This window comes from Apteryx rowi, unplaced genomic scaffold, assembly GCF_003343035.1.
Source record: "Apteryx rowi isolate R43461 unplaced genomic scaffold, aptRow1 scaffold_76, whole genome shotgun sequence".
Lineage (NCBI taxonomy): Eukaryota > Metazoa > Chordata > Aves > Apterygiformes > Apterygidae > Apteryx > Apteryx rowi.
Genome location: NW_020451049.1, coordinates 348,942 through 366,115, shown reverse-complemented (window position 1 = coordinate 366,115; position 17,174 = coordinate 348,942). Strand labels below are relative to the sequence as shown.

The 17,174-nt window shown below is 39.6% G+C and overlaps 1 protein-coding gene and 1 long non-coding RNA gene across 2 annotated transcripts in view; one reads left to right on the top strand and one right to left on the bottom strand.

The window, feature by feature from the left end:
* Nucleotides 1–349: 349 nt before the first annotated feature.
* On the bottom strand, nucleotides 350–14,570 carry LOC112976735. Its single transcript, XR_003257121.1, has 3 exons — nucleotides 14,481–14,570; nucleotides 12,771–12,850; nucleotides 350–429 (listed from the first exon to the last, which is right to left on the bottom strand). It is a non-coding gene; the product is annotated as an uncharacterized LOC112976735 (long non-coding RNA).
* Nucleotides 14,571–14,768: 198 nt separating this feature from the next.
* GATB (glutamyl-tRNA amidotransferase subunit B) overlaps nucleotides 14,769–17,174 on the top strand; it is a 44,543-nt gene continuing 42,137 nt past the window's right edge. The window contains exon 1 of the mRNA XM_026088247.1: nucleotides 14,769–14,911. Coding sequence (XP_025944032.1) covers nucleotides 14,769–14,911 — 143 coding nt within the window. The remainder of the gene's footprint in view (nucleotides 14,912–17,174) is intronic.

Sequence of the window (17,174 nt, the reverse complement as noted above, 5' to 3'; positions counted from 1 at the left end):
TCAGGAACAACATCAGTGTAAGTTGATCCTGTTTTAGAACACAGCACAGACTCAGAGAACTTCTTGTGATCCAAGAGTATTTCTTGATACTCTCCATATTCTCTTTCTTTTCAAAATTTTTTGTAGCACGTAACTGTTGTTCTTTTCAGTCCATCTCCACTTGCTGATCTAGGATAGCCTAAGTGCTCATTCACACGCTACAACTAGTGTGTGCAGAACTGTGAGGCTTGAGAAATACCGAAAAACAATGCTTAATATTAAATTGAAAAACCTTTAAAAATCCTATAGAAAATACATGAATTTGTGGGAAGAAAGTAGTCTAAAGGAATAAAGTAATAACTTACGAAGTGTGATCCACTGTAAGACTTCTTTGGGGCTGGTAAAGGCTTGAGAAGCTTCTTGTTAAACCAAAACTACGCATTATTGCAGCTGAAAAGCAATACATCAAAGTTGTCAAGTTATCCAGTGTACTGCGCTTCATTTCTCGCTTTCAAAAAATTTGAAAGCCTATGTATATTCTAGAAAGACATACTATCATCTGGCACCTGACACACATTCATGCACATACTAATTGTGTTTAGGAGCTGAAATAAAGGTAATTAAGAAACAAAGTTCAAAAATGACAAAGAAAGAACACAGTAATATTTGCCTGCCTTATCCTTCTCTGTGTTCACTTGCTGAGTAATCACAGCGCACTAAACAAAAAAATCTTATTCTCTCTTCTCAGAAACATTTAAGAATCTTTTTTCCATCCCTTACACATGGATTAGCAACAACTGTATTATTTGTGGGAGAAGGAGGTGGTAGATAAAAGGGAGTTAACRAAAAGGGGTTATTAATGGACAGCATAGCAGCATTCATGAGTATGAGGCAAATGGGGCAGATACTTTGCTAATGGATAAAAGAATTATTCAAAGTGTTGCACACTGGTAGGAAGTCTCTGGGGTTTTTCTCTTTATAAAAATAGCTGTTGTAGCACTGTACTGATTAAACTCTTAGCTTCATTCTGTTATTTATTTGCCAGTAGAAACGGACAACCAACAGGATGCCTACAGGCTCCAGTAGGTATGACCATAATGAAATTTGATGCAACTACACAGGACAAAGTTAATCAATATTATAGTTAGATTGCCACTTACGATTATTTTACTTAAAAACCTTGCAACACTATATTTTAAGCTTTTCTTATCTTTTTAATATTGGAAGATGTATGTGTGCAGTTGAGTGAACAGTCCCAATTAATATGAAATCTTACAGGCCTATTTGTGCAAGCATGGAATTACCCAGGTTAGAAAAGGCTGCAGGTTTAGGACTGAAATATTCTTGCTCAAACTTTGAGATAAATTCTGCAATGAGATAACAATTCACAATGAACTGTGCTACCAGCATTTGGGACTTCATCTACTCTTGTTGGGAAAGAGTCAAACATATCCATAAGGAACAGTAATTTACATCTCAATCTCACTGAATTCAAAGGATGAGCGTGCCATTTGTTTTGCCTGCCTGTGCCAACCCACAGTAGAAGCAATTAGCTTATTCCACCGCTGGAGCAAACATACAAGCAGCACAAGTGGAATCCTACACAGGATAGCAAAATCATGCCTATACCTCAGCTAGCCCTTCTCAATTCCAGCATACTAGCACAAACCTGCTCTCTGTGTTAAAACGCCAGAGCATGAATACACGCCTCAATTTCTTCTGCAGACGACCTGATGGTACCTCTGGTTTATGGGTGAGAAAACAGCTATGGTAAAAGTTGTCTGGCCCCAAGACTTGGTAGCAGAGGTGACAGAGAATAGAACACATGCCCATACCTCAGTTGCCCTAGTTCAGACTATTGTTTGGTGACAGTATTCAGACTGGGTCAGACTGTATGAGGTCATTTACTTCCCTCTGGCATAATTATGCAAGAATGGGTAGGGCACTCACTTTCCTTACGCTAAGGAGTTCCCAAATTCACAAAGTTGTGGTTGAATAAACCACATCCCTCTGCTGCTTGCATTTGCCCTCCATTACCATTCCAACCCAGTTGAATGGCTTGCAATCCACTGTTAGGCTAGCACTGAACTGTCCAAATACATAAATTATATCCCCCCMCACACACTTAAAAACCCTAGAGAATTTTTTTTTCCTGCATTTAAATCAATGTACCACCCATTACATGGGCAGTGAATCCAGCCCAGAGTGTTTGCCTATGGTAGTGAGTATATAACTAATGAACTGAAGATTAGGTCGTTAAATAGTAGCACAATGACATGAGATATAAAGTACTATGAGAGTACTAACCTCTACTAATGATACATTCAAGAAATTTGGGAATGAGCTCTGAAACTGAAGGTCAAAACATCTTTGAATCTAGATATCAAAACAAATATGCAATTCATTCATCACTAGCATGCAATACACAATTACTGTACTAAATCTCCAGTAAGTGCTGTGACAAGTCAGTAGTCCAGCAAGACCCAGCCTAAAGACCCAGGCAAAAGACATCAGGTGTTGCATTTGCCCATTTGCTACTAGATAGGAAAGCAGGTGCAATCCACTCATGAAAACCTCTACCCACTGAACAGACTTTCTGGACAGGATACCAGACTAAATTGCATCAGTTTTATACAGCTGAAATGCCACTGACCTCATTAGACTGTTCTTTGATTTAAACCAGCATCGATGAAAACCAAGGTGTTAGAGCTTTGATTGTACCAGAATTTTGCTGGCTGCCTCTGATTTTTGGAAGGAAAACATTCAGCCACTTTGCTGACATGTAGGACTGTTGAGAAGCAGTTTGACTTTTGCTATAATTTAGAATAGCACCAGACTGGCTTTAAATTACATTTTGATGTAATGGTACTTAACCAGTTTTTCCCGAAGCCATGCATTGCCAACACTTGGTGAAACACTAGCAATACTTTATTTCTTCAGTCAAACCCTTACTTGCCTCTTCAGCTTTCTCACACCAACTGTGAGACAATCTGCCTAAGACTGAACTAGCTGAATATTCTTTTCTATCTGGAAAATCCTCAGAGGTTTAATGTTCTTTTAAAGGCCCCCAAAATACTGCCTTGTGCATCTTTAACGCTGCTGTCATTGAGATGCAAACCAAGCGGGGTTTTGTTTGTTTGTTTTGCTTTTCTCAGAATGAAGTTTAGGGAGCTTTCCTGCTTCAGCTATGGGTAATTATGCTAAAGCTGTAAGGTTTTTTGTTTTTGTTTTTGTTTTTTTAATCAAGAGTCAGGAACACCATGCCTCTCCTGAGTGAGCTGTCATGTTATCTGCACCAAACCAGATGTTAACTTAGAGGTGTACCCTGGAACACTGTGCTTACTGCAGATATTTTCTCACATACAGAAGCATAAGATAGTGATATGATGCAAGAGGGAACAATATGAATTTATAATGATCTAAACCCAGACCTACTGTAACTGTGCTGAAAAAAGTGGAAACAATGCTGTAAAATCCAGGTGGAAGATTTATATTACTATTATCCTCTAGATGATTCCTACAGTTGGATAAAGAAAGCAAATATATAAAGTGATTTTCAGCCATCGCTTACTAAAATTAATTTCAGAGACCTAGCACAGAGGACAAATACTGAAGGTCAGATTTTTTTGGTTTAATGAGTAGGTAGATAAATAGCATTTGTCAAGTCATGTTCACAAAGGCACTTAAATAGCAGTATGCGAGATGGACATAAGAAACTTAGCAGGAGCCATAGGTGAGACTGGGTTTCTTGACCTCCTCAGCCACTTGACAAGTTACAGTGGAGGGTCTTTCTCTAGCCTGCAGAGCTTCTGGGCAAGTCAAGCTGAACAGAGTCTGGCAAAGAGAAGCACTGCTGCTTACACCTCAGTTTCTAGGAGGCACTTGCTGCAACTTGGTGATAAAGCTGCTGGGCTTACCTGCCTATCCTAGAAGTCAGAGTCATGTTCAAAACTCCCAGTTGTCTTTCCCAACACGTGCTTTTCTGGTCTGGACTGCCTCCTTCTTTCATGTTAGTGACTCCCTGCCATGCCATGCAAGGAGAGCTGGGCATTTGCTGGGTTCAAACAGGTGCCACTGAGGTCAATGGAAGATTTCTAGGATAGATATGAAATTAATCCAACTATGTGTGGTGGATGATACAGTCCAGTATCTCAGTCCCTGTCTAAAACCTGCTGTCAAGATGCATTTATAGTTTAAGTTTCAAAACAGACAAAGGAAGTGAGAGAACTCAGGAGTACTTTGAGTCTTGGCCAGAAACAGTCAATCAGTACCATAGACTGTACGTGCGTCTACATGTATTTGAGCAGAATGAGTAGGGGCTAAACCAATGTCTCTCTCAAGCCGGGGAGGTAGGCTTGCAAGAAAAAAAAAAATCTAAAATCATTAGTCTAGGTTTTCTGTCACGTCTGTGCTCAACATGTTTCTTTCCCTCCTCAGAGGAATTTAGAACAGCAACCTACAAACTTTTGTGTCAGTGGCAAACAATTATAAAGGTTCAGCTAGGTTCTGACCTGGTCCCATTACCATAAGAGACATTTCTGTGCAAGAGAAAAAGAGGACAGATGATAAAGAGGAAACTCTAGCTGCCATCACTGTTGTTTATCTTGTTGAACTCATCTCACTAACATCAGGGCAGATCACATAAATTACCTGCCCTGGGCCTAGTGAGTTTGGCCCCTTGAGTTTTCATGTTTGGTATAATCACCAACTTGATAAATTGTGTGGCAGTCACTCATGCACTGCTCATTCAGAGGATAAATACAGGATAGTTAGGTTTTTTATTTATTTATTTTGCTCCTAGAGGCCAAAGTCTATGTATATTATTAGTTCATTCCTAAAACCAACACCGGACTGACTGAGGCAAGTTACAGGTGCCCTGGAACCTTTTGAATAGTCATGGTATGCTCCTGACCTGGTTTATTTCCACTTCTTTCAGCAATGGTGAATCAACAAGTTTCATTATCAACTGCAAATACTGGTGCCATCCTCTGATCTCAAAGATTGGACAGTCCATACTTCCTTCATAATCATTTACTTTATAACATTTCTGCAAAGTTTGTGTTAGTTTGTAGTTCTGTCTCTTCTGATTCTAAGGTACATTTTGATATTTGGTAATCCATTTAAAGTCCCAGCTTTGCAAGTCAGGCGATTTCATGAGAAAACACTACTCCTTAACGTAATTTTAAATGTTAACTTTTCACGTTAAAGTGAATTTAAAGAAAAGTTGAGAATATGAATTTTAATGGCTTAAAAAATAAAAGCCAGGTAATTAATAAACCATTAGTTACTATTTCTAAAAAGAAAAAAAAACAAAAACAAAAAAACCCACACAAATCAGTTTTGTGATCTGGAGTGGGTGCAGGGGGTTTGAATTGTCAACACTGAGAACTATTTCAATTAATTCACTTTGCATTGATTTGGATCAGTACTTAAGTGTGTAACAGAAAAATCAAGACTGGACATCTAAGTGAATACAGCAAGCTTGTGAAAAGAAGCTTTGAATGAATAGCTTAACTGGACACCTGCAAAATTAACTTGTCAGAAGTAATTACTCTATATGTGATAAACCTGGAAATGTTTCATATCAACCACAATTTAAAATAGTATTTATGCTATTTCTTGGCATTTAAAGATATATTCATAATGTGCTATTTACTATGCTACTACTGTGCATTTTCAAGTCTCTCAAGAACCCTTTGGTCCAAGGAGACAACAGATTCATTTTGTGTTCAGTTCACAAGAGGTTTAGCAGATACAATCTACACTTTTCATTGGAATTTTCTCATTATTCTTTCTCATATTTCTTCTCCATAAGTCTGAGTAAAATCTTCCTGACTAAATGTATGTCTTTGCTTTCTGCGTATAACAAAATGAATTTTAAAAATAAATGACTATTAAAACTGGAACACATTCAGTGAATGGGAAAGATCAAGTATATGTGACCACAAACTGGGGAAGCAAGACTGTGTAATTACAAGTCATCAGAATTTGCACAGTAACTACCACAGAACACAGATGGTAGATTACCCCTTTTTCATTGAGGGAGTAAACTACTTCGCATTACCTAATGCTATACACACACATACAGATATTTACAACGGAGTATGTCCAGACCTAAACACCTCAGAGCACATCTTGTTGTACTGCTCCTATCCTTTGTCTTTTCTTGTCACTGAAAGATTTTCAGTAGTAGTATTTAATTTCTGTCCATTTGTTTTGTGTCCCCCCCCCCCCAATTAATGCTCAATTCCACGTTTCAGAACAATTTAAGAAAGCAGACATGATTCAGGGAACAGGGCTCCAAGAGGAGGTTAAATCTTTTCCTCTCAGGACCTAAGAGAAATAGTAAGCTTTGTGTGATTCTTACAGTGGTATTAAAATGCTTCCTGACCTAGACAGTTCCTGTCTAATACCATGAGATAGTAGATCTAAATTGGGAAAAGGAAATCTCTTGATACACAGATGTATGTCTTTCATCCATGCATAAGAGAGCTGCATATCTATTCAAAATAGTGTCTCACTGAATTTCCATCTCAGTAACACAGGAAGTAGTAATCCAAAGCATGCCCTTGATGCCAGATACACCACAGAGCCTTCCAATACACAGTTGCTACTGCACTCCTGGCCTAGCATGAAGGTTCTTCTGTACATCCATTATCACAAAAACATATGAATTGTCTAGTGACTGGTAAAGTACCACTTCTCACAGTGATACTGCCCTGATGAAAAATTGCTTTCTATGCAATCACCTCACTTACATGTGCTCTAATCTACACAGTAGCAGAAAAAGATAGAAAAGAGAGATCAAAAGTATTGCTAGAACAAAAGCCAGCAATGCCATCTCATCATTACTACTACTCAGGCTACTATGGTGAGCATCAGGAGGAGAAAGAGAGAAAATATTACTGGAATAGATAGAAAGTGGTGCTACCATACTACATGTGCCAATAGTTAGAGAAGAAAGAGGAAAAGAAGGCCAAGTCAGAAAGGTTGGTCTTTAGAATCCCGAAGGCAAAGACATTATCTCAATTATCTAACACACGCTAACTCTTTAGATTTTGCTTTAGCAGCAGTTTTGGGATCAATCCCACACACTTTATTCATGCAAACACTTGCTGAGGTCTTGAAAGTTTTGTTTGAACAAGGCCTGCAGAATCAGCCTTCTGACACAGTGCAACTACACTGTGTTGTTGCTGGCTTGCACTGAATTCCTTGTACATATTGCTACACTGGACAAAACAAAGGAAATATAAACTTCAAGGATTATTCAGTTTATTAAAACTTAATGAGCCATTGCTCCAGAATGTGCAAAGCAAGCAATATCTTTTACATTCTGGCTTCAGACTGCGATTTACTAATCAGTTACTGAAGATGAAGCACCTCAGTCCCACAGCAGTTATTGATTGATAGGTTAATAAAAGCTTCTACAGAGAGAATCTCACTTCCATAATTGGAAGTTTAGGGGCAAATCTGAGATGATGTAAACAAACAAATAAACAAAAAGCACATTCTTCTCTTTCCTTTTAAAATAATAATAAAAGAGGCATTCTACTGTCAATATATTTTATACACTGGCATACAGCTTTAACATTGCTGCTGTTCACAAGACGGTACAATAATTTATACTTTTTGTAAAGATTAAAAATGAAAAACAGATGCACTTTTATGCAGTATGTACAAAACACCACCCCAACAGTATTTAATGAAGTCAAATTATCACACAGAAAACCTGGCACCTAAGTCATCAGTTCAAAACAAAATAAAAGGAGTTCTGGGCAGAATGTTTTTGTCATCTCTTTTACTAGTCAGCAGTGTATATAGATCCCTTACTAGTGGGCAGCAGTTCACATCAGTCAGAATGAACTGGTGGTGTTGTGGAATGCCCGAGGACAGAATAAACTACACAAGACAAAATACTTGATTCAATTTTGGAAACAACCATTTCCGTTAGGACACTACACACGCAAGTAACAAAGCAAGAAAGCTTGTGCTGCTTTTGTGTGTTCCGAGCTGTTTCTTACTTAAATGCACTCATTCCTCCAGGTTGTCCCAACATGACTCTGTTCACAAGCACTCAGTTCATGCAAGTAAACAACATCTTTACTGCATTTACAAGGCCCATGAAGAAGTCATGATCAGAATTCAAAAGCAACGAGCCATTTTGAATCTGCAAAAAAACCCCGTGTCCCTCCACCTAAGCTACTAAATAGTGCTACTGAATTTCTTCTGCATTTCATTTATCACTTTGGTATGATAATATTCAGGTTTTAYACAGGAATAAGATTTATTCCTATATAAATATATTCAAGTTGTGAAATGAATGAGTAATTTCAAGGGCATTCTCTTTTCATTCTCAGGAGGAAGCCCAGTACACATTTTTTGATTTCAATATCAGAAAAGTTACCAAACACATAGGTATGGCATAAGTAGAGTACAGAGGAGGAAGGGGGTGGCGGGGGGGGAACACAACAACATTCTTGCTGCCTACTAGAAAGAAAAGAAAAAAAAAGGAGAACATAAATCGGATATTGTTTCAGCTGCCAGAGGCACTATGAAGAGCTGAGGAGAGAAGTGCTACTATATAAGTAATAAAAGTAAAATTTTTAAAGGATGTCCAAGAGTAAAGACATCTATATCCAGCAGGATAAGGGTTTCAACCAGAGTTCTTTGAGTCCACTTGGGCAATGCATAAGGCAACATATAGCTGTTTACATTTGAGGGCAAAGAAAATACAGAGTCCTGAAAAAAAATAAAGCCCTTAAAAAATAAAAATCACACCTGAGCAAGTGAAACAGAGGTCCATGTTGCTGCATGGAAAAATGGTGAGACAGAGCTGTCTCGCTTCAGGATCTGGAACTTTATTCAAACTGTTTGAGCATTTATCTTTAGTATTTTCCCTCTTTTTCCTTCATTTACATTATTGCAGTAAAAGCACAACAAAGATTAATCAGAAAGTTTCACCTGGTCTTCAGAAAATTAAAAGCAATTCTTGCTGCTAAAACAAGAAAGGCAGCCCAAAGCAGCACTGTGACAAGTCTCTGGAGTATCATTTTCTTTTAAAATGTAACCTCTTCAACTTGTCTGCAACCTATAAATAATCCACATTTTAAAAAGAAATCCCTCTCTGAAAAGCAGCACCCTGATGGGATTTAACACTTGAGACTATTTTTAAAGTGTTTTTGATTAAAAAATTAATTTTAGACTAAACTAATGTCATTATTATAAACGGGCTTACTCTGAGTATTATGTTGCTTGACAACTCCTTCAAACAGTTCCTTGACTTATTTCATGACAGAGAAAGTCAATAATAATTGAAGGTTTTGTTGATTATTAATGTCATCTCTTAGTCAGGGAAAACACTTTGATGTGCATTCATGATTTGAATGTTTGACTAAAATTTTTGCTCTTTAACAAACTTAGCACCRTCTTTGTGTCTATTTTTTTGCTGGGGTGGGGTTGTCAGCTGGAATCTTATAACTGCGTACATGTAACTGAAGCCATAAATATTTTAAAAGGATACCAGAATGGACAATCTATATTTCAAGTGCTGTTTGGAAGGTATGGTTTGTCTAAAACTAAATACTTTCAAGAAGCTGCAAGATTATGTCATGCTACCTTCAGAAACCAAAAGAGATTAGGATTTAGTCTTGTGCCTTGTACAACAGCTTTTAGCTCCTTCCATTACATCCAGGGGTCAAGGGAGAAAGTTCTTGACTAGTATTGCGTTATGTGAAACCATACGCTGCTGAAATCTTATATCCCTGACCTTATATATAAAGTCATAGATAGTCTGAAACAAGAGTTGTAACAAGAGTTGTTGCGCTTAATTTAGGAAATAACAGGCCTCAGACATAACAGCTCTTTGAAACTTCAGCGAAAACTGCAAAACAGAATACACAAAAATGAAATGCAAAAAAAAAAAAAGAGAGAGAGACAGGAATAAGTTAGTCTCTTCCACCTCTGCATATTTTTTCCTCTACTCCACCTAATAAAGAACAAGGAAGAATAAAGCGAAAACAGAGGTTGAGAAGACATTTTTAAATGTCATCGTTTTTACGCAGATGCCAAAACAATTAAAGCAAATATACCAGTAAATTTTAAGATCAGCTGAAAGGCTATCAATCATTTTCTTCTGTGTGCTCCATCATAGGCAGTACATATGCAAGATCTGTAAAATAAATTTATATTTTTTTCTCTAATTTGGACACTTTAGCCAAGTCTCTGCTGTTTCCAAATGTAGCTCCCATTGCTTGAAAAAGATAGCATTAAAATCCCCAAACAATACAACATATTCCCTACAAAACTGAATAGCACCTAAACATAAACCTGATACATTTCCTGAATTACAGCTCAGATATTTAGAAAACTGAGTACATTGTAATGGGACCAAAACAAAGGGAGCAATCATCCCAGAAGTAAATGACAGATTTCCAACCAAAGGAAATGAATGGCTGGGTGGCTAGAAACTACCAAAGGTAGTACAGGCTCACAATGTGAAATTTCTAATAACATAGTCAAGAAAGGACACCAATAGAGCACAGGGATACTGGAAAAAACTCTTACACCTACAGTATCTGAGTATCACTTCAGAAAAAGAAGAGTTTAATTGACTGGACACTAGGATTAGCAGTAGCACCTACCATAAGGCAAAACCCGTAGTGCTGAATTCCCTCAAACAAATGCTGCCTTTGCTTCAGAGTCCCCCCGTCATAGTAAGCCCAGTAGCTACTCTGCCCCCAGCTCACTGCCCATAAACACAAGGTGGGCACTCTCTCCCAAGCGAGGCACTAGGTTCCAAGATTGCCAGCACCTGATTCAGATCACAGGTGCAGACACCAACTCATTGCAGCACTACAGGGCAATTACCAAGGGTGAGAATGAGTCTACTCTGAAAAGGTAAGGCTCAAGTACAAAATACACTACTTCTCCTTATCTGAAGATCAATACAGTACAGCCTTAGTACAAGTGGTTTTAATGGCTGAACCAAAGACTTAGATACTCTCCTACAATATGGCCTCAGAGGAATAGCGAATTCACTTTCTACATTTTTTTAGTATCTCTATATTATTATGTATTTCTGTTACTGTAGAATAGAATTTGATTACACATATATATTTATTGTGGTGTTCTTTTCCTAGTTGAGTCTGATCCTTTTTTGTAAATCACGAGTAATACTACTTTTATGGAATAAAATAAAATGTCATTACCTATCCGACAATAGAAATTGATGCCATTTTGTACATTAACATACTTCAGTGCAAAAGTCTGCAARCCATGAGGCCTTTCATATCACTCATCTATCACAGAATGAAGGCAAGCATACACATGGTCAGCAGATCATACAAGGCAGCTATATTATCTCCCCAAATGCTTCCTCCTGTGTTCAAGAAAAATATCCTTTTTCTTTCTGCAAAATCAGAGGCTTTTTTTTTTTTTTTTTTTGCCATCTCCCACAGCTGGTAGCTACATGAGTTGGACCATCAGTCCAGGCTGACATAGAAAATCATTGCCCTTATTAGTTGAAAGTTGCAGAAAAAAAAAAGTATTTCCCTCTTTACACCTGTAGAGGAAAAAAGGCTTTCATGGTGTACAGGTGATGCTAGGGACCTAGAAGTTTGAAAACATCCTTTACCACAGTTTGTTTCCAAACTTAATAATCCTCTTCATTACTCTTTCCTGGAGGTCAATAATAATAATAATTTGATAGACTACAGATCTACTCTTCTAAAAGCCACACCCTCCATTTCAAAATCTAACCAAGGTTCCTGCCTGCTCCTTATTTCACATGCTGAAATAAGACACTGCAGGCAGCCTGAGAGATATCTAACAAACACCTCGGTCTGAATACCCCATTCCCTGCTATACCAAAAGGAGATCTCACAGTCCACAAAAGGACTAAGTATGCATGCTAAACATAGCTTGCAAGAAAGCAGAATTTAGAGCTCAAGCCCTATAAATTGAAATTCAGATAGATCTTCTTTCAAATAAGTGGGACAGATCGCATGTTTATGGCTTAAACAATATGTTGTTGGGCTTTTGTCCTCTACAAAGTTCCAATTTCCTCTCAGACATTGATTAAATTCCTATAGTAATAAGAAACTCAGACTCACAGCAAACTGTCCCCTGGGTCTACCCTCTCTAAGACAGAAGTCTACATAGTTAGTACTGAACTACCATTGTGCAAGTCTTCATACAGTACTGGAGATATTTTGCTATTTCAAGCCACAGCAGGATCTATAAACACACTAGAAAGTGGATGCTGCTGCCCAGGGTACATAAGGAACAAATAAGCAGCCTTTTCTATCTCAAAGTAAGCTGCTGGGAAAGGCAATTATTCCCTGCTTGTCTGTGATTGATCAGCTTCCTGTATATGGATGTGCAAGCTTTCATTTATTACCTACTTGGTCACCAGCACACAGCTGCAAAGAAAAGGGGCTTTTTAATGGAATTTTTTCTGGGAAGGGTATTAAAATAGTGTGGAAATGATTTAAATCACAAGCAATGTCACTTTTCAATCTTCTTCTGTAAGTAAGACAGGACCCATACAGCTGAAAGTTCCTGGGGAATAGCGTGGGATGTGGAAAGGGGCTTTCAACCCTTCTATGCCTTCTGCTCCATTTTTAAATAGTATGCACAAAGGGCAGAAGCCTATGCAACCAAGGCAGAGTAAGACTTTAAGTAACATGATTTTAATATTCATAAGGTGTTAACTTCTTAGTGATTATTTATGAAATCTTCTATTACATCAGGATAACAGGCCTAGAAAAAAAGTACTATAATCCAAAACTTACCATTTTTACACCAGTACAAACATTTTAGAGTCATATTCAGAAGCCATCCTCACAGCTGGGCTGATATGATCTGCCGATCCCTACAAATTATCAAATAATAATTAAAGCCAGCATTCATGGTTGGCAATTATTAAAGGAATTAATTTGTTGCAGAAATAACAATAATATACTAAAGTTTCAGCCTGAAATGCATTCTTCTTAGCAATACATTGCATGGGCCTAAGTCCAAAAGACCACAGGGTTTTCCTCATATCAGAATTATCACAAAATCATACACCCACTCCATTGGGTTAAAGATTGCTATACAGGCTTTTCACTAGGGTGTTTGATTAGTCTGAGAGCTCCCTGATAGGAGAGGAAAAGAGACACACTGATGTTCTTTCATTCTCCAAAGAGCGTCTCAGATGGACCTATGGCCAGTTCTTCTTTACAACAAAGAAATTTTGTCCTGATCATCCTCTTAGGTACAGGAAGGGGTATTCTGCAGGGAAGGGAATACCATAAACTGCAATCCTTAAATTACATTGTTCAAGTAACTGCAGATCAGTATCTGCTACAAATATCTCTCAACTGGTTCTTCTTACAGAGGAACCTCTCGTTACTTTAACTCATTTAAAATATAAATATATGTTAGAAAATTAAAAGTATGAAACAAGTGTTACAGAACATTTTCTTAATTGGGTAAATTACCTTCTACACGATTCTGAACCCCTCAGCATCCCACATTTGAGTTTGAGACAAGAGGGTATAAAGGTTGTAAGACAGTGCTTATGTGCACCACTGTCCTCTGCTGGAAGAAATCAGTCTTACTCATATGTTTGTGACTGATTAGCTTCTATTAGTAGTAGCTGACATAAAGCAAAGATGACATAAGCAACAGCAAACGTACATTCCCATTTAAGCTCCACAGGCCTGTGGTTTAGGACAGAAGGTTGTTAATTCTATTGTCTGTGCAATGTAGCTGTGTAAACAGCATCTGAGATGTTTGCATATATCCTGGACAGTGATCTTTATTACCATGTATTTGTACTGCAGTAACACCTCCGGGCCCTGCAGAGATTAGACCTCACTGCTCTATGTACACAGAGTTAAGATCCAAGACTGCAACTGAACAGTACCATGTTAGTAGCAGAAAACAAGACAGACAAAGACAGGTGATTTTAGATGCCCAAGACTGGCAAAACACCATCTACAAAATACAAGCTGGTTTTGTATCAGTGTGACACCAACAGAAAACCATAGAGAACCCCTTGGAGAACCTGAGGCTAAGGCATTTTAAACAACAGCTAATGCAGAGACACAAAATCAGCATCTCTCACTCCAGTGCTTCTAGGATGACCATTAATGTTCTCAGGACAGGCACAGAACCTGTAGAAACAAGTATCACAGGCTCCTGAAACCCCTTCAAACTACAGCGCAGCAGCTTTGCCTGTGACACTGCCACATCCTTCTGTACAAGGGGAAGCTCTGCCCCAGAGGGAGCTAAGCAAGGGAGCCGGGCCTGCGCCCGCCCAGCCACGGGCCACCGCGGCACAGCGCCGAGAGGGCAGGAACGACTTTTCCACAGCGACGGCAGGGCACAAACCCCCCACGTTCACCACAGGCTGGGCAGAGCTGCTCCTCACCCAGCCCCTGGAGAAGGAGGRGAGGCGCGAGCCTACGGCTGGCTCCGCGCCTCTACCCTGCGGAGCGGCAACGCCGTTCACCCACCCTTCGCCTCGCCAGCAACTACTGCGCCATRAGCAAGGCCCTCCGCACGCGCCCGCCGCCGCCATCAGCCGGCGCGAGGAGGTTCGGTTCGCCCCGCCCCTCCCCACCAACGGCTGGCTCGCGCCGGGGAGGGGCGGAGCCAAGGCGAGCAGCACCACCACCCCGGCCCTCCCTCGGTCTGGCGGGACTTGTAGTTTTCCTTCCCGTGCCTCCGCGCAGCGTTCCCGCGTGCCGGACTACATTTCCCAGGGGGCGCTGCGGCAGCGGCTCGGCTGGTAGCGAGGCAAAATGGCGGCGGCGGCGGCGGCGCGGGGGTGTGAGCGGGTCTGGCGCCGGGCGTGGTGGCGCGGCGCCGCGGATGCCTTCCCCGCCCCTGCTCGGGCCGTCGCCTGTAACGCGAGAGGCGGGGCGGCGCCGGCGGGGGAGAGCGGGTACGGTGCCGGGACGGTGCGGGGAGAGGGGCTGCCGGCCGCTGGTGGGGAGGCTCCCGCCCGCAGCGCGGAGCCGGGCGGCGGCGGCCGTTTGGGGCCTGCAGGGTCGGTTACTGTGTCACAAGCACGTCCCGGGGCGGGAGCGGCCGGGGCCCGTTTTAAATAACCCCCTTGTGAAGGGAATGAGGCTTGAGGGTAGCCGGCAACACGCTCTCAGCGTGCATATATCTCCCTCCCCCCCCCAAAAAAAAAAAAAAAAAAAGATTAAATGGTAGTAGTGTATTCACAGTGCGGCTGTGTGCCTTTGGACACGTTTGTCTCTGATAAGGTTCCCGTACAGTGCAAGCGATTTAAAAAGTGTTAGCATTCATGTATAAGGAATATAAACAGCCCTTGCACCAAGGACTGCACAAATGCTCGTAAATATTTTTTCGAGGGCAATTCTGGCTTAAAGGAAACTTTCTTATCTAGCGGAGAAATGTGAAACTTTGACAACGCTGCCTAGAACTGAGCATTTTATTCCCGCTGCAGCTGAAAAAGAGTTATGGCCTGTGCCGAGTTCTCATGTTCTCCATTTGTCAAGATTCAGGTTTCTCTGCACAATTGATCATCAAAGTAAAATTATGTAGACACCAGCAGAAGTTTGCTTCTTTAGATTGATTCTTGGAGAYAGAAATAAAAATAAACTTTAAGCAAGCATGGCAAGAAACTCTAGGTTTCTCATCAGGCCTGCAAGTGGAACTCAGGGACGGTTTGAGGTACATACCTTAGTATGTGAATGTAAGTCAGCACACTGATGAAGTGAAGCTTGATGCAATTCTTAAAGCCAAGGTGTGAGGGGGGTGCATTTCTAAAGAATGTAAGAAAGAATGGGAGGAATGGGCCTGCAAAATTAAAAAAAAATAAAATCCTGAGATACCTTTATGAATAACTGAAAATACCAGAGAAAATAATGGGATTTGTAAACTGAATATTGTACTAAGCAAAATTAAATACAGAATAATCTGATGTGTTTTATTGTCACTCTTAACTAAGATCAGAAATCAAAATGTTAAATAGGTGGTTTAAATATCCACTATCTTGCTCTAGCGCTAAAAAGAGATACTGCAAACAGAAGGTTGTGCAAGAACTTATGGGTTGTTCTCTTTTCTACCTTCTTGAGTGCTTTGATCGTTGATGAAGTGCTATAACACTGACATCATACTTGTTTCAGATTTAGTTTACTATTTAGAGAAGTGTGAGCTTTTTACATTGGTCAGAGTTGTTTCAGGCCTATTGCAGGGAAAAAACACTGAGTTTGCACTTCATTTTACACTTCAAAGTTTTTTTTCCCAGCCATAAAAATAGATACTTGCTTCTTTTTATAATGAAAACTGATACTCCAAGTTGAAAGATTTATTTTTTTATTAGTCTGGTCCACATTTATCTTGTCTAAGAAAGCATCAGTATGCTTTGTAGTGAATTGATAAGCAGCCTCTTATTGTCTTTGCAAATTTAGCCCCCCAGTCCTGCAAACACTTGCATTTGTAGATTACTGTATTAACGAGAGGTGTCCAAGTTATTAATACATATGGTAATACGTGGTTTGTTTAATTGAAAGCATTGGAATCAGGATTGGCTCCTTAGGATCCGTAGTCTGAAACATAGCTGAAAAGCTTTTGTTTTTTGTTTTAATAAAAAATGTAAAAGCTCATTTAAACATCTGAAATTTACTCTTTTATGATAATATCATTCTTTGTAAAGGAACAATATAAATCTGCATCACTAGTTTGGTGTTTGTAGGGATGTCCTCAGCTGTTGGAGGACAGAGAACCAAAATCTTGGCAGTGTATTATGTTCACCTTTGGAAGGAGCACTGTACTTGATATATTTGTTTAATGCTTTTCCATAGCTCACTTATCTGCCATAGCTATCTGGGTACTTATATTGCTGAAGTATCCTGTCATAGAAATGTGATTTCATCACTGAAATATTATTTGTGCCACTTCATTTGTACAAGGCCAGATAATTACCTGCAGAAACTGTCAAGCAATTCATACCGTAAAGGTGACCCTTTTCTCTTGTCCTTACAAAGGTTATGGATGTGAGAATTGCAATTACTTTTCAGATGATATGGAGAAGCTTTATTCTGTTCAGTATGTTCAGAGAGCAGTAGCTCTCTAGTTGAAATGGTGATTTGTGTATTATCAGATTACTAATGTTTATGCTAATATGCTACTAACATTGCTCTGGAGAGCCACCTTTCCCAGCATGCAAGTGACTA